Consider the following 24,120-nt stretch of genomic DNA (forward strand, 5'->3'; position numbering starts at 1 on the left):
GAATGTTTTCTATTGTGCTGCCAAATTCCTGTCCCTTTTTTAGTTGTTAATCTGGCCCTTTTCTCATCTGTGCTTTGCTTATGACCTCTTCTGCAAGATCTCTCTTTACAAGACCTCTCTCTATTTAATTTACTTTGATCTCCTCTATAAGCCCAACGATTATTTCCTCTCATGCAGGTTTACACCTCCTAAACCTGTTCTTTAATATTTGTCTGTGTGTAAAATGTGTATGCATGAAACCGTAAAACTGACAAGGTGTGTGCTAATTGCCATGTGCTCCCTGGTCATTTCACAGGTATTTTTAGGATATGTTTTTGTCTTCCTCTGTGTTTTACTTGGAGTTTCCAAGGGCAGAAATGAACTTGTCTAGGATAATTTTATGGAAGGGCAACATTTTTCTTGACCTCTGGGGTTTCTAAGCTCAGTAAATACATCTGTAATTGCATTCGCATGAGAAGTTTTGCTGATATTTCTTTTCGAGGATTATTAAAGATAAGCATGACCATCAGCACCTGACCTTGTGTAGTTCCTTGAGGCACTGGTTGTGTCCTGCTGTTTGTTTGTGTAGTGTACAGCTTATTCTTGGTGCTGTTGCTGTAGAAATGTTGTCAACAAAATATATGGGAAACAAGTCTCTCATTCAATATTGTCTGCATACTTGTACATGTATGTGTCTTGATTTGTCCATTCTTTAGCATGCTTACTTCATTCATGTTCACAGAGGCTGTAGTTAAATACAAGATACTGATTGAAGGGATAGGTAATTCATTTATACCTTTGTTGTTCAGTATTACAATTTTCAACCGTTTCTTTTCCCTTTGATTCAACTGCAAAAGTGGGATGGGACACAGAATGGCCTCATTATTGTAGGAGTATTTCTCTGTTCCCTGCAATGATTCCAAAAGCTCTTGCACACTTCATCAGTATTATTGTAATTCTTTGGCTGCAGGATATTTGGCAGCTGTTGCACCCCACTGGCAAATCCTATTCAGACTTCACTTCCATTCACCATTGCCATTGGAGAATTGATTTCTCTCTCCTCTGCTTTAACCTTTCCCAATTCATTTTGGATTGTTCAATGTGAAACATTTTAATTTCATATCATACAGCCATTCAGCTCACAATCCTTTTTTAACCTGTCACCAGGGTAACAGCATAGCATGCTTGCTTTAGGCAATCAAGTTTTTATTTCACATGCTTAATGTTGCATTAAATGTTTGCATTTTGTTTAACCCTCTTAAATACTTTAAAATATGGATATATTTTGCAGGGTAATGAAGTCTCTGCTTTCAGTGTCAAGTCTTCACAGACATTGTCTTACTTAAAATAAAAAATAAGAAATTGGAAGATGAATACAGTAACGAGAAGATTATTAATAAAATCCCAAATGGCTGAATGAGGCAAACATCCATAGAATGGTAAAAAATACTTTTCCTCTGGTAAAACCTTCCAGAGGCTTATTATTATAATCTTTAGACCTATACTTTAGGATTATTTTTACCTGGAAGTGCTTGTATCAAATTAATGCAAATATAGGATTAACCATGCAATAACATGACTTTAAGAAGTGAAATGTCTGGCCTATACATGTCAGCCTACTTGACACTGCTTGCCAGATGTGTGTGGAACTGTAAGCTGAATTACAAGTATTTTTTGTACATCAAAATTAGAATTTATTGGGATGATGCAGTTGATTAAAGAAATATGGGATTTTCAAGTATCTGTTTTTCCTCTACATGCCAACCATCATGGCATGCAGAACAGGCTATAACCATTTTATTGTAAATAAGAATAATAATGAATTTGTGTTATCATAGATGATTACAAAAATAAAATAAAAATTGACATTTTCATATTTGAAAAAATATTGATTACTTATAACTGATGCTACAGAGCAAGTCCTGCCTGTTTTGGTAAAGGAATAGGACCAGCCAGATTTGCCCTCACTTTTTTCTTGTTGGTATTTAAAAAATGTCTGTAATACATGTCCTGAAAATACCCAGTATATAACTATAATTAGAGGTGTAGTGTTAAAGGCTTTTTATCTCTCACAATTTAGTCTCAATTACATAGGTATAAAAGATATAGGAGGAAGAGATAGGAAGTATTTAATTTTAGGATAAGTAAAATGTAAGAACATTGCATTGCAAATAAGCCCAAACTTTCTCATTTATAATGAAATAAACCCATAATGAAAGCACTGATAATATGCATGTTAACACTTCAGAATACTAATTTTGCAAACCTTCCTGTTTTCAAAATAGGTCATACATATCTATTGTTGTTTAAAAAAGCCAAATATGGAATAATTGATTACTGTACTAGCCAGTGTGTGTTTTTTGAGAAGACAACTGTTTGCCATAGATCAGACCCATAAAGTTGACTTTGTTAGAATTTTTCTTCCAACAGCATGTAGCTAACTATAGAAGGATAGAAATGAAGTTTCTTCTATTATTTTCCAAGCTTTCTGCCCAGTTTTCTATTTTCCCAAGTTGTGCTATAAGCTACCAAATGTTATTGCTCGCCTAAAGAGGTTTGGCAGTGTTTTGTTACTGAATTTTGCCAAAAGGAGCCAAGCATATGGTAACAGTTAATTTATTGGTTCTTCTAACCACCAGGGAACTCTTTACAGAGAGTATATTACCTTTTTATCTAACATATTTTAAATAAAAGAGCTGTTGACTTGAAATTTGATATGCCAGTGTAGAAGCTAAACCTTCAGTGCGGTTATGCTCAATTCAGTCTTGTTTAAGGGTAGGACTAAAAGTGTAAACATACAAGATTGAGCTAAGACTTCTTTCTTTTCATCTTTCAGAGACTTGGGTCTCTTCTGTATAATTTTAGTGTGTGTGTTTAAATAAAAAGACTGAAGAGACATTTTCTTGAGGAGAAAAATAAGCCCTACCTTTGTCTCAGAAGTCTTGGAGATCTCCTTCGTTTTAAGATATTCTTGGTATGTGCATTACCAAGGGATGCTAAAAGAAAGGAATATTTTTCATTTCTTTGTATGTAAGACCTACAGGCCTATTTGCTGGTTTGTCACAATGCAGTTTTGTATAATTCTGGCGGGAGAATAATTTGATAGGTAGCATTGCTAATAATACTGCTATGTGCTGTCTTGGAATTGAATATCATCCCTGATATTTGCAAACTCAAAATCAGTGATCTACTACCTGCATAGTAGCTGTATATTTCTGGTTTTGTAACTGGGAGGTATTGTGAATCTTAAAAGGAAAGCTGCATGGATATGCCATTGTATTTTCAATGGGATACTTGGGATAGATGGTACCTTAAGTAAAAAATACTTAATATTGATTTCTGTTGTTTCTTCATAAGTATTCAAAGACCTGGATATTTTTCCCTGGATCTATGTTGAGATTGCTCAGATTACTTTTTCTTTTATGATTATGGACGATTCTTTAACATCTTTCACAGACCATTCTTTTCTGTGTAATTAGATGTGGTGCTTGGAGTTTGTTTTGGCTGTGGCTTCCCTTTAACATATATCTTCAAAGCCTGTAGTGTGAGAAAGGCTGGGCAGGAAAGAACAGCACAGGACCTCGTTCTTTTGAAACCAGGGATGTTTACCCATGGACTTAGAAAGGAGATGACAGGTCTTTATCCTGTCTCTCTGTGGTGCTTAATAAAATTAGTCTTTCTGCAGTTAGTAGTGAGATGATACAAATAAATTATTTGCACATTAATTCCAGTTTTTAAAAAAATACTTCTAAAAAAATCTGGGTTCCTAGGCTTTAAGCTTTTGTCTTTTATCCCTGTGTGTTCTGATATGTGTTTCTGAATCTCCTCTCTCTGGCATGATGGTGGCAGATATGGTGACATACCTTGGTGACACAGTAATGACTTTCTCCAGGCCCTGCTGCCCATTTTTCTACCAGACACTGAAATTTAAAGCAGGTCCTCACCTGGCTGTTGATGTTGGTAGACAACTTTACCCCGTTTGTTTCCTTGAGCTAGTTGAGAGCACTTTTCTTTAAATTCTTTGTTGCCTGCCCTGCTCCCTCTCCTGCAGCAAAGCCTTTATTCTTGCTACTTGTATCCTCAAATCACAATCATTTAAAGATGCTTTACTAATATTAAGTCCTCCTTATTCCTCTATTCACTATGCTTTTTTTCTGTTCTTTGATCTCGGATATTGCTTGTCTGCCTCTACTACAGGCTGCCTCTTCCCAAGACTTAACCCTTGTATTTAAGTGAACCCTTTTGAGTAAATAGGCTCAGGGTGGAGCATAACTCTTCAGAGATAATGACGTTTGTGATTTAACCCCAGCCACCAACTATGAAGAGAATTACGTCTACCCTAGCCAAAATCAGCACACAAGGCTAGTTTGTCTCCCCTAGGAAGGTCCTGAGGGGCTGCAGTAATTTGCATTTTAGAAAAATTATATTGGGTATAAACAAGGAAACTTTGGGCTGAGAGAGAACATGGATTTTGTGTATAGATTCCCTCAGCAGGTGAGTGCACAGGAAGGATTGGGGCTGAAGGCAAAGTTGTGAGAACCAGTTCTGAACATCTCCTTTAGGTATCCTTTCAGCTGCCATGCACTACAGCTGAAAGTGTATTTCAAAAATATTTTGGATCTTCCTCATGTTTGTACTGCAGCTTTACTTCACATTTTAGCATTTCTGTTCAAAATGAGTCTGTCTTTTTGAGTCAGAAAAATCCTAATATTCTTTTTAATGTCCTTTTGATCACATACACTTCGTTTATTTGTGCTTGTTTATAGAATAGAAGCATTCACAGAAAAACATATATATATTGGGTCAATAGAAAGAGTTACAGTATCATCTATGTGTAACTATATTCATTAGATAGTAATTGGATGTGTAAAAGGTAATGTTTAAAGAAAATAGTTTTTTCCACAGCCTTTTGAAATGTACTTATATAGTACATTTTAATATATTATGTTATTTATGTATTTAGGACATTTATTCTTTGCCTAGTTAATTACTGAACTGCACTGGTTAGTGCTAATTGTCTGGGCAAAAAGGAAAGAAAGGAGATGGAACTTTCAGTTAAGTACATTGTAGAAATGTAGCTATATTCTTATATTCTTCTTAGCTCTTATTTAACTTTCTACTGTTTATTATTGAATATTAGACTAGATGGATATTTAGGCCAGTCAGTACAGCCATTTTTATGTCCCCATCCTATATTGATCATGATTATGCTAAAATAAAGTTCATCCCACCTACACAGCCTGGCTTCTCTAATTCTGACCTTAATCAGGAGAAAGCTTAGTGGGCAAAATTTTTTATATTAGTAATGAGAATGAGGCACTAGCTGTTACAAATTTTTTGTCCTTCACATTCAACCCTAGTTTAATAATTCTCAAATTCCTTCATTCAGGTCTGATGTACATAACTTGAGCAAAATTGGAAGTCCATGCACTTTTTTTTCTTATTGTCTTTCTTCTATTTACTTGTGAGACCATAATTCGAACAATGGCAGATATCTTATTAAAAGGATGAAAACACATAGAGGGCAATAGATATTTATCATCTTTTGAATATGTATCACTCTTAAATTATTAGATGCCTGTGTTTCTGTGGCTGAGAGTTGTAGTGCCTAAGTAATGTAAAAAATATAGCTGAGCATTACCTAAAGTTAGTTGAGCCAATTTCAGGTGTAACTCATTGTGAGAGGTACCTTTCTCTTTGCATTAGTTAAGAAGGGAAAGGATGGTTAATATGAGGTGCTGAAAGCTCGGTGGTGTGAGTGCCGGATGTAAGCTGGAAGTGTAGGGGTGATGTGTGCAAGGTAATGAGAGTCACTGAGCTCTGCTATGGGCTCTAATTGTCTAGACATGACATATGAGTGCTTGTTGGAGATAGGCATGTTTTATTTTATCTAATATAATTTTTAATGAACTTTTGGGGGTTTTCTCATCTGCTATGGTTTTTTTTTTTTTAACTGAACAGAATTAGTGGCATTAATCTGTTTCATTGGAGTCTAGTGCAGAAGAAACAGAGAACAAAGCTTTAGAATCTGTGAAATATGCCACATTTCTTACATCTGGGGTGGGGGGGGGGGGGGGGGGGGGAAGTAGCTGTGACATTGCCTATTGGAAACTGGCTTGAATACTTCCAGCCAATTGCTGTAATCACATTTACCTGTGGTTTGGTAGATACATGGTTGATACCTGAGTTGTCACCCAGCACTAGTTCTTGTGCACATAGTTTGAAAAGCCAGGCACTGTCTAGAAAAAAAGAGTTCCAAATGAATCCCAGCTCTTGGCCAGCTTCTGTTTCTTATACCATGGTGTGTAGGATGGCTAGCAAGGAAAATCTGATCATCCTTTTGCAGGACTGTGGGCTGTCCTGAATGTGAATTCTGTGTATTGCCTGAATTAAGTCTCTTATAGAGGAGAAAGCACAACAGAAAAATATGGTCAGTACAGCTGTATTCCAAAACTGATTTCATTGGCATGAGATGGTTAAGCTCTTGGATGGACTCTTGGTTCTGCTGCAAGGAGTTTGCGGGAGGTGATAATCTGTGTGATGGCTGAGCTGTTACAATACTCTGGAACTCTACTGAAATCTGGCAAGCATTGTGTTTTCCATGATGCACAAAAAAAGAGGAGGTAATTCTATTTTAAATAATGACCTTTGGGACATTGCATATCTGATAGGCTTTAGAGAGACCAGGTGAAATCATGAGTCCTACAGAGTGTGGCAGAAATTCCATACTTCTGGCAATACAATCTGGTTAGTTCCAAGGGGACTGGCAGATCAAAAGGGTGAGACCTAAATGAAACTGTAAACCACAGGAAAGACAGCATTCAATACACAGCTCTTAACAAAAAAGTCAAAATATTTTTGGAGGCGGTATTCTCTAAAAAGGTGTTTTCAGTTTGGTCTAAGACAGGTTGGGAGTTTTATTTTTGTTAGCTAGAAAAATTTAAAATTTTTCCTTAGTTTGCACATTGTGTTCCTTGTGGGCCTTAAAGAAGGCCAGTGTTCTTGCTCTCTGTGCTGTTGCCAAATTTCCTCAGAGGTGGCTTTATTCTGATGTCTTTCCTTTTCCCTTGGCTGTAGTAACTGTCTCTCACTCCTGATAGTGTGCCTCCTTTAGTAAGTTCAGCAGGTACTGAAAAGTTTCACTATAGTGGGTTTTAAAAACTTTGTTGTTTAAGGAAACACTGTATTTCAGTTTGTTGTTAGTGCCTGTGGGTCAGATGTGTATCTCTGAATAAGAAAGAGGTTAATTTGGTTTTTTTTTGCATTAAGTTTGTAAATTAGTGATAGTTGGGGAAATGGCAATCTGTTCGAGAAGATATATCTAAAAAGATAGAGGCAACTCAGGCCATGACTTTTTCAAAATGGAATTTTAAACTTTGATTCTAAAATATGCATTTTCTCCTCCATGACTGTAGAACAGTTTTTCAAATATGCTGCACTTCACAGTATTTTCTTTGCTTTCAGCTGGCAGAAGCTGGTAGGTATTAAACACTTCTTAACATAACTTTTTCTGGGGCAACTAAATAAGAGGGGTTGAGCTTGAATTTAAATGTCAGAGGGTTTTTTGTTTGTTTTTTTTTTCCCTTAATAGCTAGACTAAGTACTGAACTTAGTTAGCATTTTGAGGCAATGCAATTGCAGAAATAATCATTAAGATGAAAATCTCTTCATGAGAATAAGTGATTCTTCAAAAACTAATCTAGCTGTCATTAGAGAGTGTACCAGTGCAAGTGTACCATCTTGTTCATGATGAGGAGCTCAGACTCTCACTGTATGTATATGACTTTTGATTAGATTTAGTCTAGTCTTGTGAACTCAATGCCCATTTGTGACTGGAGTGTGCTGGATGCAGTCCTGGAATCTGGTTTCTACCTTTCTTCATCAGAAAGGGACTGCTTTGCACATCCCAAGACCATTCTGCAGTGTGATCCAGAGCAATCTAAGTGCAGGTGGTTGGGATAATTTGCTTTCAGAACTCCTGATCTGAGGTGCCTCCTGTGAGCACTGATAGTCTCACAGCCCCTGCATATTGTCCTGTTACCTCTGAGTTATCACACTCTCCAGAACTTCTGTTACAAAAAGGGGTGAATAACTGACATTTTGACAGAAGGGATGACAGATTAAAGCACTAAATGTGTTTTGATTCAGGTTTACAGCTATTAGTGGTAATTGAGCTCAAGATTAGTAGGCAGGTTTCACCACTGAGATGAGTACAGCAAACCTAGCATGAAGTTTGCCTGGATGTTTCAAAAAAGAGAGCATGGGAAGTAGTCTTATATGTAGAAGTAAAATTGGATTATTTATTTATCAAACTTAGATGTAATTTTTAATCACTTCACCTCATTTTCATATTAGTAGGTTAGCATTTTCTTCTGAACTATTTTTTATGTAGACAGCAAACCTGTAATATTCTAAACTTAATACAAGTGAAAAATAGCACATTATTACTGGCGACAGCCCTTCTTTGAATGGAGGTGTAGGAAACATACTGCCCAGCAGGCAGCTACATCCCAGTGCCATCATGTTATATGAAAGTACATAACTGCTACTGCATAATGTTAACAGAAGAGCTTTAGTCCTCCCTATTCCATCACAGTGGCTTGTTCTGAAGCTCTTTGCACATAAAAAGAAAGTGAGATAATTATTGTAAGACTGTTCTTAAATATCTGCACAGTAAGTTTCTTTGCTTAAGGAAATAAGGGAAAATTTGTATAGGAAAAGGCGTTTACTGTTTTCCTTGTACAGAGTGAATTATTATTATTAGTTTTGCCAACTGCCCAAAGTTATCTCTCAATAAAAATAAAAAAAAAGTTTTGGAAAACAGCAAAGTTATGAAATGAAATACTTCAATTGGAGGAGAAACAGCCCCAACTTTTTTTGATGACAAACAGATTTTGAGATTTTTCTGCATGATAACGGTTGTTAGCATGCACAAGTCAATATTGTTGACTGATCTGATTAAAAGCACCTGTTTAAAAGTGGCTCCTCCTTTGGTAAATAAAAGATGGTTGAAAAAACAGATTAGAAGCACAGACTTGTAAATTATACTAAAAATAAATATCTTTTCTCTGTACTTGTGAACACTCAAATTGAGTGTTCCTTGCTTCTTATTTCACAAATGCTTGTAATGAAACAAATAGCAAGGTGTCTTATCCAGCATTGATGTCTGTGACATTTGCTTTTTCCAACATAAACCAAATACTAAAGTAGGTCCTAACATCTCATAGGAGAGGAAATCAATTTCAGATATGTTTTACATTTATTTTTTTGAAATTTTCAAGGTATGCTGTTGCCTGCTGAAGGACTGGGCAGTCTGACCCTTTTCTGAAACTGAGAGGTCTTGGGCTCTACTGGCAGCTCCCAGGGTTACTGTGTTTCCTGCAGTTTACTAATGCGAAGTGCACAGAAATTTCCCAGCATTAGGATCAAGTGCCAGAACTTTTTGTCCCAAAGAATGCATAGTCAGGCTGCAAAACTGAGTCTCCATGAATTCTCTGAGCCTCCATGAATCTCATATTCCTTCCTACCATCAGCAGGGTCGGGTGGTGAGTTCCCCAGTGCTTACCTGAGCCCTGGCTCTTTCTCTTGAGAGATGGGAGGTGGATGTGAACCCCCACAGGCTGATAGTATGGATCTTTGATTCTTTGAACATACGCTCTGTAAACGTGACTTTGTTATATCAAGACAGGCAGTAACAGCAATCCTGTTTCATTTACCTGATAGATTTAAAGCTAAAAGAGCCATGAAAGATCTTTCAAGAAACTTAGAATTGTTGTTTGCCTGTGTTTTTGGAGGATAATTTCTTGTTAAGACTGTGGAGACAGCTTTGGCAGAGGAGCCCCCAGTTCCTTGCTCCTGCTGAGGATGCTGGCTGTAGAACACTGGGGTTAGGGTGTCTCTCTTTGCAGGACCCAAGCACTGCAGGTTTAGAGACCTCCACAGGGGAAGCGTGTTAGCCAGGGTGAGCTCAGGTTCTTTGCAAGGTTATTTCTCAGTTAAATGGAGATGAAAGGCATTGAGCCATACTCTTAGGTCTGGGCAGCTAAATTCACCCTGGATTTATAATTGTTTCCTTGGCCCACATCTGGGTTTCACTGCTGAAGGCACTGGAGGTTTTTGTTGGCCACTGGATTGCAGGCTCTTATGTCAATGCAAATTGCTTGAAAAGCTTCTGTTGAAGGAAAAGGGAACATCCAGATGTATGCTGTTCTGAATCAAAGCACAGTGCACTCCATAGCATCCTTTTAAAGCATTTTTTTTATTTTATAGTTTACCTTCCATGTAATTTCATTTTTTCCTGCGGTCACTATTCAAATAGCGTATAGGCTATAAATATGCATATTTGTTATTGATTTCAATGTGATATGCAAGAAAATGTAATGTAAAACCTTTTTGATATAACTGTTGAGTAATTCTTTCAGCCTTTGTCTGATCAGCTGGCACACAGGCAAGTAGAGGTTATTATTTTGTATGACATATGAAGAACTATAATTTGGTCTAATGATGGTATATTTTCATATTCACAGTGAAAGGGGAACACATATATGTATGCACATATAAAGCAGGAAGAAGGAAAACCTATTTTAATGTAAAAAGGCACATGATATCTATAGATGGACCAGTCTGAATATATGTAGAAAATGTGTGTGAATAGATACAGAAAATACTTCAAATTGCTGAATAAAATATTCCCAGATTCTTAGGTTCCTTGCACATAATTTTTGGTTCTTAAAATAATCCTGTGAAAGTGCTGCTTTTATCTTTTCTGTGTGATGATGAACTTTTATGTTGGAAAGTGTTGAAAGTACTCAGATACTAAAGCTTAGATTTGTGTTTTGTTTGGCAGTACACTTCTGTTTAGAATTCTTTTAATCTATCCATTCCCTGCTTTTATATTCATCTGATAGTTGAAGGTTCTCTGAAGGGTATTTTTTGCGTATGAACTTATTAAACTAAATATGCTTAAAAGTGCGAGATTTACTTCCCTTTTTTGTGTTTTTTTATTTTTTAATTTTTTGGTGGTTTGTGGGGTTTTTTTAGGTTTTTTTTTCATAGCAAGATAGGCTCTTGTTTGAGTTGTTGAATTTCTATTTGCCTTTCTTGATTTTTTTTTTTTTGAGGGGTGGGGGGAGGGCAGGGAAAATAAGAAACAATTTATATGGTAGATCTAAAGTTTCATTAAAATTGCTTATGCCCTGTCCCAGGCATTTTAAGTGGGCCATCTGTCTAAACATCTCTGCATTTTTTTCTGATCATTTCCTCGACTTATTCATGAGCCATGGGAGGGCTCCTTTGTAGTCTCCATGTAGCTGGTTCAGTCTACCCCCACTGAATACATCTATGTGCTTGCATAACATATCTTTTCACAGTGCTGGAAATTCTCTGAACTTGGTTCAGATGAATGGCCCACTTTCTGAAGGTCTTTTTTTCTCCCTTTGCAAGATTTGTATGCAGAAACTGACCTTGGTGGCTACAGAATCCAGCACATTATTCTTGATCATTTTACAGGCCACCTGCTGTGAAAGTTATGATGAAGGATTTCTTAATGATTCTTTGACCATTAACATTGTTTTAAGTCAATATTTCACTTTTATTTAACTGCTGAATAGGTAATTGCACAATTGAAAAACAGCTTTATGGAGTGTCATATAATGTGGTTTTCAAACGCTTGTAATCTTTCAAACGGGAGGATTTGTTATGATAGTTTGGGATTTCTCTGTTTACATAAAGTATTATGCAGCAAAAATATCAAGTGAAGAGGAATTTGTGTTTTCCACCTCAGCATTAGAAGACAAATTTTGAATTGCAAGTATAAAAAGCTATACTCAATTTTCTGATCCTTTAGGAGCTGGTGACATCCTAACTCATTTACATCATCACTGGTAATAGGGAGAGGGAAGTTTATTTGCCACAAACTGCAGAAAATTGTAGTTTTTATTGAGTTCCTTCTATCTGATTGATTGGTGACAATCAAAATGGCCAGGGCAGAGTTTTTACTTGATTTGCTTTTTGAGTGTCTATTTTATTTCATTACTTGTTTTTGACTAGAATAGATAATAGCTTAATTAATGTGTTCCATGAGCACAGTAAGTATATTTCGACCTAAAATTTTTATCAATTGTCTGCTTTCCTCACTGAAAACGTGCAAAGTAACCAGGAGCTTTGGTTGCTGTGTTATTCTCAAGTGTCTTCCTCTCCCACACATGGCACTTGGGGTTAAAAAGGATATAATACATTTCTACACACACATCATCTCTAGTTGAACAAGCAGCAGTAGAGCTTGAAAAGAAATAACTAAGCAGGCAAATGGTGCTGTTTTTCTTGTTGTGTTGCTTCCATGTTTTTGTAATTGGTGCTTTGGAGTAAAGCCTTTATGACTTAGAGCCAGGCCATCACTCTTCAGCTGTGTTCCTATGCTTGTGATGCTTCCCCTTAGAAGGCAATTTGGAGTGGAGAGGTTCAGAACTGCCCATTTTAGTGTGGAAGGAGTCTATAACCCCCTTCTCCACCCATCTCCTCTTGTGGCTGTCATGCTGCCTTTACTCTGTCCCTTTGTGTGCAATGCTCCTGGCAAGGATCAGCAGCTCACAGTTCTCCATGGCCCTGCTTCCCATCCACCTGGCACTAATCTTGCTGAGAAACTTGTGTTTCTTCCTGCAGCCAGTGATCTCTATAGGCAAATGAAGTAATTTTATTGGATGATATGTCACTTGCCAAAACTGGGAGAGGAAAGGGAGGGCATGTTGAACCCTAGGAAAGACATACTGTGTGTACTCCGAATCTAGGGTTGGAAGAGAAGTGCCTTATGTTTTCTTTGTGTTTTTTTATGATGGCAAAAATGACACTATTTTTGTTTTCAGTGGGATTATCCTTTTTTTCTGTGAATACAGTATGTTGGATTTCAGCCCATTATGTAGAATTTTAAAAGTTCTATATTTTGAGAGTAGCCAGAAGTTTGGTAGTTTTCTGTGAACTAGTGTGAAATACATTCAGAGTTCAGATGCTTTCTTTGGGAGGACTTAAAAGTCTTCTCAGCTAAGGGAGCAACCTTGGCCAAGAACAAATATAATTTCCCATGCACTCGGATGTCTCGGATTTAAAATACCCCAAACATCACAAAATAACAGAAAATCCCACAACAAATCTTGTTTCCTAGCCTGGTAGAAACTTCTGCGTTTCTAAAGTAGTTCATGGACGTGAGCAACTTCGTTTTCATATTTAACAAACGTGGACTTTGGTCCTTACTTTTGGACTTCGTAATTCTTATTTATATGAATGTTCCCTACTCACAAATCCTCTCAAAATGGAGTCTACTACAAGATAATTTCTTTGAAAGGAATTTGGTTTAATGAAGAAGTAGGATTGTCATGAGCTCACATAAGTATATGTCCTAGCTAGTGTCAGTTATAGTTAAAAAACCACAGGCAAAGATGATTAGGAAAGCTGAAAAATGTCCCTGTGCAAAGGGATCTAGCAATTCCAGGAGGGAATTGCTGTACAACTTGCTGTATACTTGATGTAGCTCTGGACCTTGCCCTCCTGGCCATTGGTGTGCAGAGAGAGGAATTATGTGGCTGTTTGAAACCCAGGCAAAGCAGTGATGATAGTCGTGCCTTTCAAGAGGCATGCATCCTGTTTGGAGATACACTTGACAAAGCTCAGCAAGACAGGACTGAACAAAAATAATCCCTGCTGGAGAACAAGACTGTCTTTCCTTTGATGGCCAGCAGCCAGATTCATGAGGTCACTTCCAGTCAAATGCAATATGAAGCAGGGCTGTGCCAGCAAGGCTGTAAGGAATCTCATGTCACCAGTGAAGCAGATCTACTAAGCTGAGTTTGTGATGTGGCCCTAATTCTAATGTAAGAAATATGAAGTAGCTATAAACCACTAAATCCTGTTGGTTGTTGCAGTGGAGTGTCATGGAGAACTTAACCAGGTGCTGTCTGTATTCTTCCTTACTGGTGCTCTGATACCAGGAAGTGCAATGAAAACATCTCTCAGCTTGCTGCCTGCTACCTGTGCAGGAAATTCCTCTTCCTCTTCTTCAGGAACTCCTGTGTCTGTCACATTTCCTATCAGCCAGTCTAAATGTTTGGTGACATACAGGAATTCCAATATGAGTTGCTGAGAAATGACATTGCTCCCAATAAACCATAGATAATTCCTCAGATTTATTGTTTTGACAATTGCCACTATATTAAATGTGAAAGGTGACACTTGGCATCGTTAGCACAGGAACAGCTTGTTTTCAATATCTGTCTTGTGAACTTTTAGGGTAGTGATAGAGGTGAGCTAAGGTGCTTGGTGAAATTTGATGTAGGCCTTACTTGGCTGCATCCAGAAGTAACTAAGGATTAGTATGCATCTATTTGTGTCTGATATATTTAGCATTTTCATTTCCCCTTTTCAGGCACATGGCAAGGCACAAGTTTTGGAAGCTACTTGCCTCATTAAGTACTTGAACCTGTGCTTTCTTAAGTTCCAGGTATCTAAAAAACTAAGGTTCTTAAAATAAGTGTTGGAATCCTTGGCAAGTCAGTGTATTATCCTTGGCTTGGACAGATAATATCTCCTCCTGTGGCCTCTAGAGGCCTCACAGGTGCTTCTCCCTGTTGATGCCACAGGAAACCTGAGCACTCCCTATGGGGACATGTGGTTCACTGGTCACCTGAATCCCCTGGAGGATCCACGTGGCATATTGTGCTTACAGGTTTTAAGATTCTGCGGGATGCGATAAAAGGTGTAATAAGTGCTATAATGTACGATAGATTAATGTTATAGCAGAAATGATCCTTAAAAGATATGTAAAGGTGAAAAAATTATTATCCCTACAAATTTCTTACAGAAAAATCTAAATATGTAAGAGTCAATGTGGAAGAAAAGCTATACCAAAATGTGGTTTTGTTTTAATGGAGTTTAAACCACACCTTCTTGTCTTCCCTTTAGGCCATGTGGTGCATGCTCATGGTAATATATGGTACCCACTCATTAGAAAAGTTGTAGTGTACTTTTGGACACCAGTTCTTATGGCAAAGTGGGAGAGACTCAAGAAGTTAGAATGAGGAAATGGAGAATGAATATACATTTAAATAAAATAGCTGAAAATTGCATGTTTCACTCTGAATTTTGAAGAATGGAGGCTCAGTTCTCATTCCTTTGCTGCCAGGTGTGTGCTTTTTTAAGTTGAAAAGATTCAGGTTTTCTGTGTTACTTGATAAATGGTGCAGCCACAAAATGCTGCAGGAATCGGTACAATCCTCCGTGTGGGCTGTGATGATACATCATTATTTTTTCAGTATGCTTGAAGGGCTCTGTGGATGAGTACTTAAAAATATGTATTAGTTATAAAATTACTTGTATTACTTGTTTGGCTGAATCTTTTGTCTGTAATTGGCTTTTAATTAAGGTTTACTGAGAATGAGATTAAAGAAATAATGATTATATTTTGCCCTTGAAAAGACTGCTCCAGTTATCACTGCTGCTATTCTCCTGCCAACCCACTTTCTCATCTGCTTTTCATCCTGTTTGAGCTAATTCTGCAGCAAGGGCTGGCTGCATTGAAGGGCCTCCTATAACTTTATCAGCATACCCAGTGTGTCAAGGCAAATCTAGAAAGAAAGTAAGAGTGTATTTTCTCCTTATATGCTGTTTGACAGAAAAAATGTATTTAGTATATATTTTTTTCAAGTGTGCTCTCCAACTGTGTCTATAGATTAATGATATTTTATATCCTTCAGGACCATCCTATGAGGAAAGTGCTTCTGGTTAACTTGGGAGAACCATGAAATCTCTGTTAAAATTTTTTCTTCTGTCTGTTTCCTTTTTAGAATTCCTATTGCTAAATCAAAGAGAAGTAGCTGGGAGCTCTCTGTGCATCTAGGAGATGGAATTTACCCAGTTGCAGTTTCAAAGCATGGCTCATCATTTTCTGTAAGTTCTGCTCATTTCCTAAGAAATTCAGTGCATTGAGTCAATATATATATTATCCTTGACACCTGCTAAAATTCTCCATCTTTTTGTTGACTAAGGATAGATGTGTGGTTTGTCTTTAGTAGGCATTGCTGTTAATTACCAAACAAGACCCTGACAGTTAAATAATGCTGAGTTGAAAAGATTCAGATAGTGTACTGAGATTTTTCTCAGGGCTCATGCCTGTGGAACATTTTTGTATATATTTGTTTATTAAATTAGTTTCTGAATTATTCTGTGTAGTGTCTTGTTTGGAAGTAGCATCTTATAATGGAGCATATACTCCATTATAAATATATGAGAGCAAGAAAACAAATGCAATGTTGACAAAAATTGCATTACCTTAAGCTAGTGTTTAGACAAACAAATCAAAGATCCAAGCCAATAGAATAAGCAATCATCTTGGAATGGCATTATCCAGCACTCTGTGCTAGAACTGTACGTGGTCATAGTAAAATGCCAATGCTTCAGGATGTGCTTATTCACTTCAGATGAATGTGTATAAACTTTTGTTTTTTACAAATGTTCTAAGGTAATTGCTAAAGCGCTTAATGTTGTCAGCATGAAAGGCAGAAGGACAGACCATGACAGTAGAAGAACAGTAATGCTGGGTTTGGTAATTCAGCTGTTCAGCAGAATAAAGGCAAGACACAGGCTGGTTGAAGTATTAAGATAAATTTATAAGGAGAACTGCTTTTTATGTCTGTTAATGGTGATTCCACAACCAAAATGAGATTGTAATTTTTTTAAATAGGCAATTGACTTGTATAGTATTTGTTGACTCTGAGGCAAAAGGTTTCAAAAGGGCCTTAATAAGGCAGATTTTCTTAGAATGGCAGTGACACACCCTGCTTGCTGAATTGTTGTTTCAGAAGCAAAGGCCAAGTCTTCACGCAGTTTTTAAAATCTACATAATACTCCTAACAGGCATCCTGTGAGCTTGGATGCAGCCCATTCAAAGAACAGAACACCTCTGTCAGATTTCAGCCCAGTTTAGAGTTGGGCTTGCACTGGCTTGTGGGACAGAGATAGCCCTTCCCAGGAGCAGTCATTGCCCTCAGCCTTTCCTCCTTTTTGTTGCAGCACAAGAGCTGCCTGCTGCTGTGGGGATAGCCTGCTGGTTGCTGTGAGTGTTGCATAGCCCTGGCTGCTGTGGGCTCAGAGATCTAATTCCTGTAGTTAGACTTCTCCAAACCAGGGAGCTGTTTAGCACAGCCAATTACACAAGCATACATCTGCACACATTTTTAGAGATTTGCTTGAGTCCAAACCTGTCTCTCACTTTCAATGGAGCTGCTAATATTTGTGATGTCTTGCAACAGTATGAGAATTACAGGTAGTATAAACCAGTTTGACAAGGTGTACGTGGAGTCTGATTTCTGATCATTTAGTTTGTTATTCAAACAATAAGAAATGTGAAAGTTCCTTCTCATATCTTTGTGTCCCTGCAGTGAGTTACTGCTTTTACCTTCTACTGCTAGGCAGGGAGGCAGGAGCATCCCTCAGTGTCAGAGAAGGGGTGCCTGAGCACTACTAAAAATTAGGAGTGCAGATTAGGACCAGCTGTGGGCCTAAAAGCCTGGGTCAGAGGGATTGTGACAATTGCTTTTGCATTTTATTTCCACTTTAACCATGCCTGTATACTTGGGGAGATGTAATTCCTTATTTATTTGTGTCTGGAAAATACCTGGTGAAATAAATCACATCAGGTGGATTTCAGGAGAAGTCTGTTTCACTTAAACCATATACCTATAAAGATATAAAAGTGTATTAAAATTTGTGTATTAAAAAGTGTATTAAGATACCTATAAAGTGTATTAAAAATTGGACCTGAGCTAAGTCATAAAAAGCGGGAAACTCTTTTTTAATAGCTGGGTTGTTTAGAGTTAAACTTATTTTTATTGTTGCTGGATAAAGAGCAGAGGACGTGTTATTCTTCATCAGTAATTTTCTTTTTCCTGGTGTTCTCCTGTGATTGTCATGCAGATAAGAGTTTATAGTAAATACAGCACTGTCAAAAATCTGAATTGTTATTCAAAACTTTACAATGGAAAACCAACTGCCTTAAAACTTCAAAGAAGAGTCAAGACTAGGAATGAGAAATCTTGTTTCTGATCAGGAGGTGTAACATGCCATCAGGGAAAAAAAAGGGGAAATTCAAAGCTCGCTTTATTAACTTTGCTATCAGAAACACAAGCCTCACTTTTTGAACTTCTGCATTTAGTTTTTTGCTATTAAGTTGGTGTGACAGAGGCTCCTGCCTTTGTGGGTTGTGTCCCCTCATGGTTTGTGACAAAGATAGCTGAACCTGTGGTGCAGTTGGATAGCCCAGTGGGAGGGCCACCTTCACGTTCCCTTTCAGAAGTTTACTCGGCTGCAAACCGTGCTTTGCACAGCGGCATTCGCATCCTGAGTTACTCTGTTTACCACGGGGACCCTTCCAGCAGTGACTCTTTTCTGTCCCTGTGGCTGTGCTGCTGTCCCAGCTCCCAGGTCGGGGTGCGCAGCGCGGTGCGCTCCCAGCTGTGCCGCGCTCCCTGCCTGCGGCTCCGAGCGCATCGCTCCGCAGCTCTTTGGGCTACGGGTCAGCTCTCATTTGCTTCCTCTAGCAGGAGATTCCTGATGAATTCTGCAGTGCTAACTGCTCTTCGCTGCTCTTTATTTTTCAGAATTTTGAGTTTTGAAACCATCTGTTTTTAACTACTTTGTTTGTAACAGAGGTCCTTGATGGGGGCTGGCTTTAGGCCACTTCAGCAGCCTTGCTTCCCAAAACTGAAGGATTTAAAGGATAAGTGGTCAACAAGTGTGAACGATGCTCTTTGCTTGAAGCACTGCAAACAAAAATATTATTTTTTCTGATTCCAGTAGAGGTTGAAAACTTCTGTGAATCCTAAGTTGATATATTTTGGGGCAAGAAGTAATTTGGTTTTTATTCTGAAACCAGCAACATATATACTAGTACTTAAGTTTATATAAAATTATTGTACTAGAATTTTCAGTACCAGACAGTTGTTTCTGGTGATACCCTATCAACATAGCAAATGCTTTTGCAATTAAAAGATTCCAATGACCTGACTTGAGAAATAAAATTTAGCAGCTTTGGTGGGACCTGCTTGCTTGTGTACGAAGAACTTGACAACTAAATTGATGTAAATGTCATTTATTCTTTTTTTCTTTGTTCTATATATTAATTGCTAGAAGAAACTTTAAACTAACTGCTTGTCATGTATACCACTTAGTTTTTCAGAGGACAGATGGTCAGATTCTTAGCTTTGATTAGTGTTCTTATGCTTCAATTTTTTTCTCTTGTCAATTGAAATAAAGATCTTGCAGTCAAGATTGCTTCTAAAATAGAATTTGAAGGAAGAATACCTTCCTTTACATGAGACAGTAACAAGCAATGCAAAACAGCAACAAGTAGCCCAGAAGCATCCCACCACCAGACTCTGGAATCTTTTGTTTACTTCAATTACAAACAGGAGTCTTTCCCTTCTTGCCATTTTCAATTTCTACTCTGGGTATCAAATGTGTTTACTTTATGATTTCATTGATTGAGATTTGCTGTTGAAGGTTGGAGTCTGTTCTTCTTTTATAAAACTCGGCTGTTCTGCAGGGTATTGAAGGGTGGGAGAGACGAAATCAAATGGGAACCTGCATATGTTGAGGAAACCTGGTTAGCTGTGTGGTTTCCCTGCAGTGTATGAATATGGCCCTTCAAAACCAGATGTCAGCCACCAAGGATGGTCTAATTCCATGTGATGGTGGCATTGTTTATTCATAGGATGGTTTGAGTTTTAAGGGACCTTAAAGGTCATTTAGTTCTAACCCTCCTTCCAACCTAATTTTAGTTCAATGAGGAACTTGTAACTGTATTCTATGCAATAAACTTAATTCTTGATAATATTTTTGCCATTATCCATTTTCTGATTATTTGCTGCAGTGTAGGAATACTCTGTCTTGAGAATTCTTTATTGATGATTTGCGTGTTTTCTCTGCAAGTAGTTGTTATTCTCCTTTTTCATGTTTGAAAACAGTCCTTCCTGTTAGGGTTCTTCATCTCTGTAGTAAATGCATACCTTCCCAGACTGCTTAGCCTCATCTTCTCCTCAGTTTAGTTGTCAAAGAATTTCCAGATGTTTTCAGTTATAAAATAGCTTCTTATCATTGAAGTTGTTTATTTTTTATTTTTTTAAGCATAAGGTGTCATAGTTCAGAAGTTACTTTGGGCAAATGGAAATTCGATATATTTCCAGAGGGACCTGCATAGGTCAAATGTTGAATAAGAGGAATAGAGAAAGCTAAATTCCTTAATTCAGGTTGTTACTAGAATGGGCTACCATTTTCACAAAACATTGGATGACTTCCTAAATCCAAATTTAAGAAGAGATAAATGTAATACAGATATGAAATATAGAGAAGAATTTTTTGAAGCTTGTTCAGTCCAGTTGAAAATAAATGTTTTAAATAATTTTTAGGAAAAAACCCAGTGTTTTTCCCCTATCTTTTCCTTGAGAAGTAAAGAATTTATTAGATACCTGTGTGGGTGGAAAATCAGCCTGTGTACCTCTTAACATTTCTAAGAGAAAACTGATTGTATAGTACAAAATGCCAGCATAAAAATAAAATCGAAAACATTACTGTTATCATTATTTGAATGTATCCTATAGGATCAATATAGACTAGGTGCATGTTTATGTGAATGCTTTAGTTAGTGAATTCATGTTTATCTAGCTAAGCTTTGACCTCAAATTCAAATATAATAAGCATTTAATTTTGAGAACTTTGGTGTATTTATTTACTGTAAATTTCATGACTGATGAGTAAATTTATTTGAAAACTACTTCAGGAAATATTTTCATTGTGTTGTAAATTCACTTTTGGGGGGAGGAAAGAATACCACCCAAAAATCAAACAGAAGTATGCAAAGCATCAAGTGGAATGACGAATAGTATAATGGAAAATCAGAGCAATGATACAGGAAGTTGCTGTAAGCCAGCTTAGTTCACATTTAATTCCTTAAACACAAATGTGAATGGAGTGGGATAGTAATTCAGTGCATATTAACTTCTATCTTTCCAGTAGTCTGTGTAGGAGAATAACATTGCCCATCTATCACTATAAAATTATTAACCCTGTTAAGAGAATCAATAAAATGCCATAATTATTATTACTAGTATTTCACATTTCTGGTATGCTTCAGGCACATAATAACTAATTGGTCACATGAGAGAAATATGAGTGCTGTATTAATAGGGATGAAAGCAAATACCTGTAGGAATTAAAACAGTAAGAGTGGCAGCCAGTTGTAATACAAATTAACATATATTCCTAGAAACAGTAGATGAAGACTTTTGGCTTAGACTAGTGCTAAGTATATATTGTTGCTTGTTATATATTTGAAATAAACTGTATTGTTGTTCCCATGTCCAGCATTAGTTTGAATGAAAGGGAAGTGCATGTTTAAAGGCACTAGTGGGTGGGGCAAGATCTGTTAGATAATCCTTACAGCTGTAAGCAGAGAACTTTCCCTGCCTTTTTCCACATGGTTTGCATGGTTGTAAACCGATATTGTTGTATATCTACTTTCAATCTCTTAGTTCAGAGATTGTGTATGATGTATTGTGTGTAATGTCCCTTCAATGCAGTATGCATAATCTAGTGCTGTGGTGAGAGCAAAACCCCTATTTCCATGCTTGGAAAGTACTGGCTATAGTAGTCATGCTCCTGCTTGTTGATGGAGTCTCTGGCTTTACAGATCCTGCATTCCTTTTTCTGTAGTGACAGATTTACTGTAAGGGTAGAGGTTGCCCTATGCTGTCCTGGTGGGGACTGGTGCTCCTGGGAGGCAAGCACTCTGCACTTGAATCTTTCAATCTGAGGAGAGCATTGATTCCTGAGTTTTGACTCTGTGGCAACTGCTTTAATTGCTACATTTCTGTGACTGCTGACATAGTGTTTTTTTAATGAAAGTGGCCTTGGCCTCAGTATCTTGTGAACTCAGTGTTTCTGGTATGCATTTCCATTCTGCCTCATTGAATGTCTCAGAAAGTTTTAGTGCTGAAATCCTTTGCATGAACTACAGGTAAATATTGAGTATACTCGTATAAAATTTGTATATACTTAGGTGTGCTTTAGTACTAAGCCAGAGGACAAGCAGAGTGTATCTGGATTGTACAGGTTTTTAAATACCATGCCAGTTTAGCACTAAGTATGTGATGGTACATATTTGCTTTGTAAAGAGAGATTTTTGGCTTGGCTTTGTTTGTCTCATATTAGCTTGTTCACACAGTACTCCATAAGCAGATAGAGAAAATACCTACAGGGTTGGGAATTAAAATTACTTGAGTAATGCATTCACTGTGTGGCTTTAAATGTGCTCTTCCCTCTGTGTCAGAGTAGTGTAATAGCTTGGTTATAGTAGTTTTTGGAGATTTATAGTTGTGCTAAAAACTCACAATAACATGGTCTGGTGCTGGTATGTAGCCTACAAGACATTTCTAAAAAGAAAATGCAATGAAAAGTCTGAAATTATAAAATGCAAAATGTTTTAAAAGCAGGCATGGTCTATTTGGATGTATATTTTCCTTGTGTTAGAATCAGACTTCACTGCTTTAAAGTATGTCCCTTAGTAGGCAGAAGAGGAGTTAGGTTTTTACAATGATTAATTTTAAATTACCTGATGAAGAGTTTTACCCACACAGGTGGCTTCATAGCATGAATTCCTGTGGTATGAAAATAGAGACTGTGTTCTTTCATGGGTAATGATCCAGTGGTTACAGGAATTCCAGTGAGCAGTAAAATAAAATATAAATTGAAGCTCTGTAACAATACAGAGCAATAACATACCATTTTCTTTCTTCAGAAAGTCATATTTCTGGCATATAGCATTTAATGTGTCCTGTCACCCTTCAGTCTTCCTGTGGTCTTTTGGTGTAAGACTGAAAACACCTTGAGGCGTGGGTGTTGCTTCAGTTTATTTTTGTGCCATGTGCACTTGACATCCTGCAGCACAATATTCATATAATGATTTTCTAATTTCTGAAAGCAGTGCTTACACGAACATTACTTGGATGCTTTTCTTTACACTGATTTCTCATCCAACAAAACTGCAAAGAAAATACCCAACCAACTCTTTCCTGCGCCCAGAAACGCCTCCAACATCCCAACCCCTCTTCCAAATTTTGTAGAATGAATAGATTAAAAAATGTTGTGAGCTCCTCCTGCTGGTTCAGCAGAAGCAATAGTTGCATTTAAAATGCTAATATAGTGTTAAGAGCCTGGCTTATTACCACAAAAGCCATCGTTAACTGCAGCTCCTGGATGCTGCTTCAGCTTTAATTCCATTCTCTGAGCAAATTTTAGCACATTTCATATTCAGTGTAAGACTCTTTTTTTGGGATCTCTTGATGCTTTGGCATAAGGAGGTACAAAGTCGTTGCTGTTTTGAGTTCCTTTCTTAGCTCTAAATTTCTTTGCTGCTTTTTTCCCCCTTCTTTAATTTTTAAGTAAGCCAGACTATTAAAATTACTTAAATGTAGCTTTTATGGCTTATGAAAAATAGTGCTCCTGTCGTGGATAGATGTGCGTCAGCTGTGACTAAATGTTTTGATGTAGTCTTCTCAAAAGATAGACTAGAAGAGCTTTCCTTTGAAATATGTGAAGCAGTTTTAGACACAGCTTCTCAGATGGATCTAATTAGTCTTTCATACAGACTGGATGTCCGTTTGTTGCAGCTCAATTCTCATTTCATTCACCCATAACTAGAAACACCTCGCTTCAAACGTGTTTCTTCAAAGAAAGAAGGGTTTAGGGTTCCGTGTTTTACTGCTTTTTGATGTTGGTTTTCCTTTAACTGAGAAGACCTTATGTTTATACAACTGTTATTATTAAGAAAACATAGCTTTGTTCATGAGAGTTCATTCAGTATCCATGTTGGCTATTGGTGGCAGTCAGAGATCTGTGGAATAGATCTTGCTATACAAGACTAGTGGGACAGCTGTACGGCTGGCTATTAAGCTTGTAACAAAGATTTGAATGCAAGCAGGATATTCTAATAAGACCATGGAATCTGGTTTGTGGGGAGATGAAAACGAAGATTAGAGTACAAATGTTTGGGCCCATCGATGGATAGCAGTCCTATTTGTTATTTATACACAGGATAATGTCACC

General features: G+C 37.3%; 1 protein-coding gene across 1 annotated transcript in view; it reads left to right on the forward strand.

Annotated features, from left to right (window-relative positions):
* PCCA (propionyl-CoA carboxylase subunit alpha) overlaps window positions 1-24,120 on the forward strand; it is a 273,855-nt gene that overhangs the window by 151,647 nt on the left and 98,088 nt on the right. The window contains exon 19 of the mRNA XM_066545147.1: window positions 15,810-15,912. Coding sequence (XP_066401244.1) covers window positions 15,810-15,912 — 103 coding nt within the window. The remainder of the gene's footprint in view (window positions 1-15,809; window positions 15,913-24,120) is intronic.

Source organism: Molothrus aeneus, chromosome 2 (assembly GCF_037042795.1).
Source record: "Molothrus aeneus isolate 106 chromosome 2, BPBGC_Maene_1.0, whole genome shotgun sequence".
NCBI classification, from domain to species: domain Eukaryota; kingdom Metazoa; phylum Chordata; class Aves; order Passeriformes; family Icteridae; genus Molothrus; species Molothrus aeneus.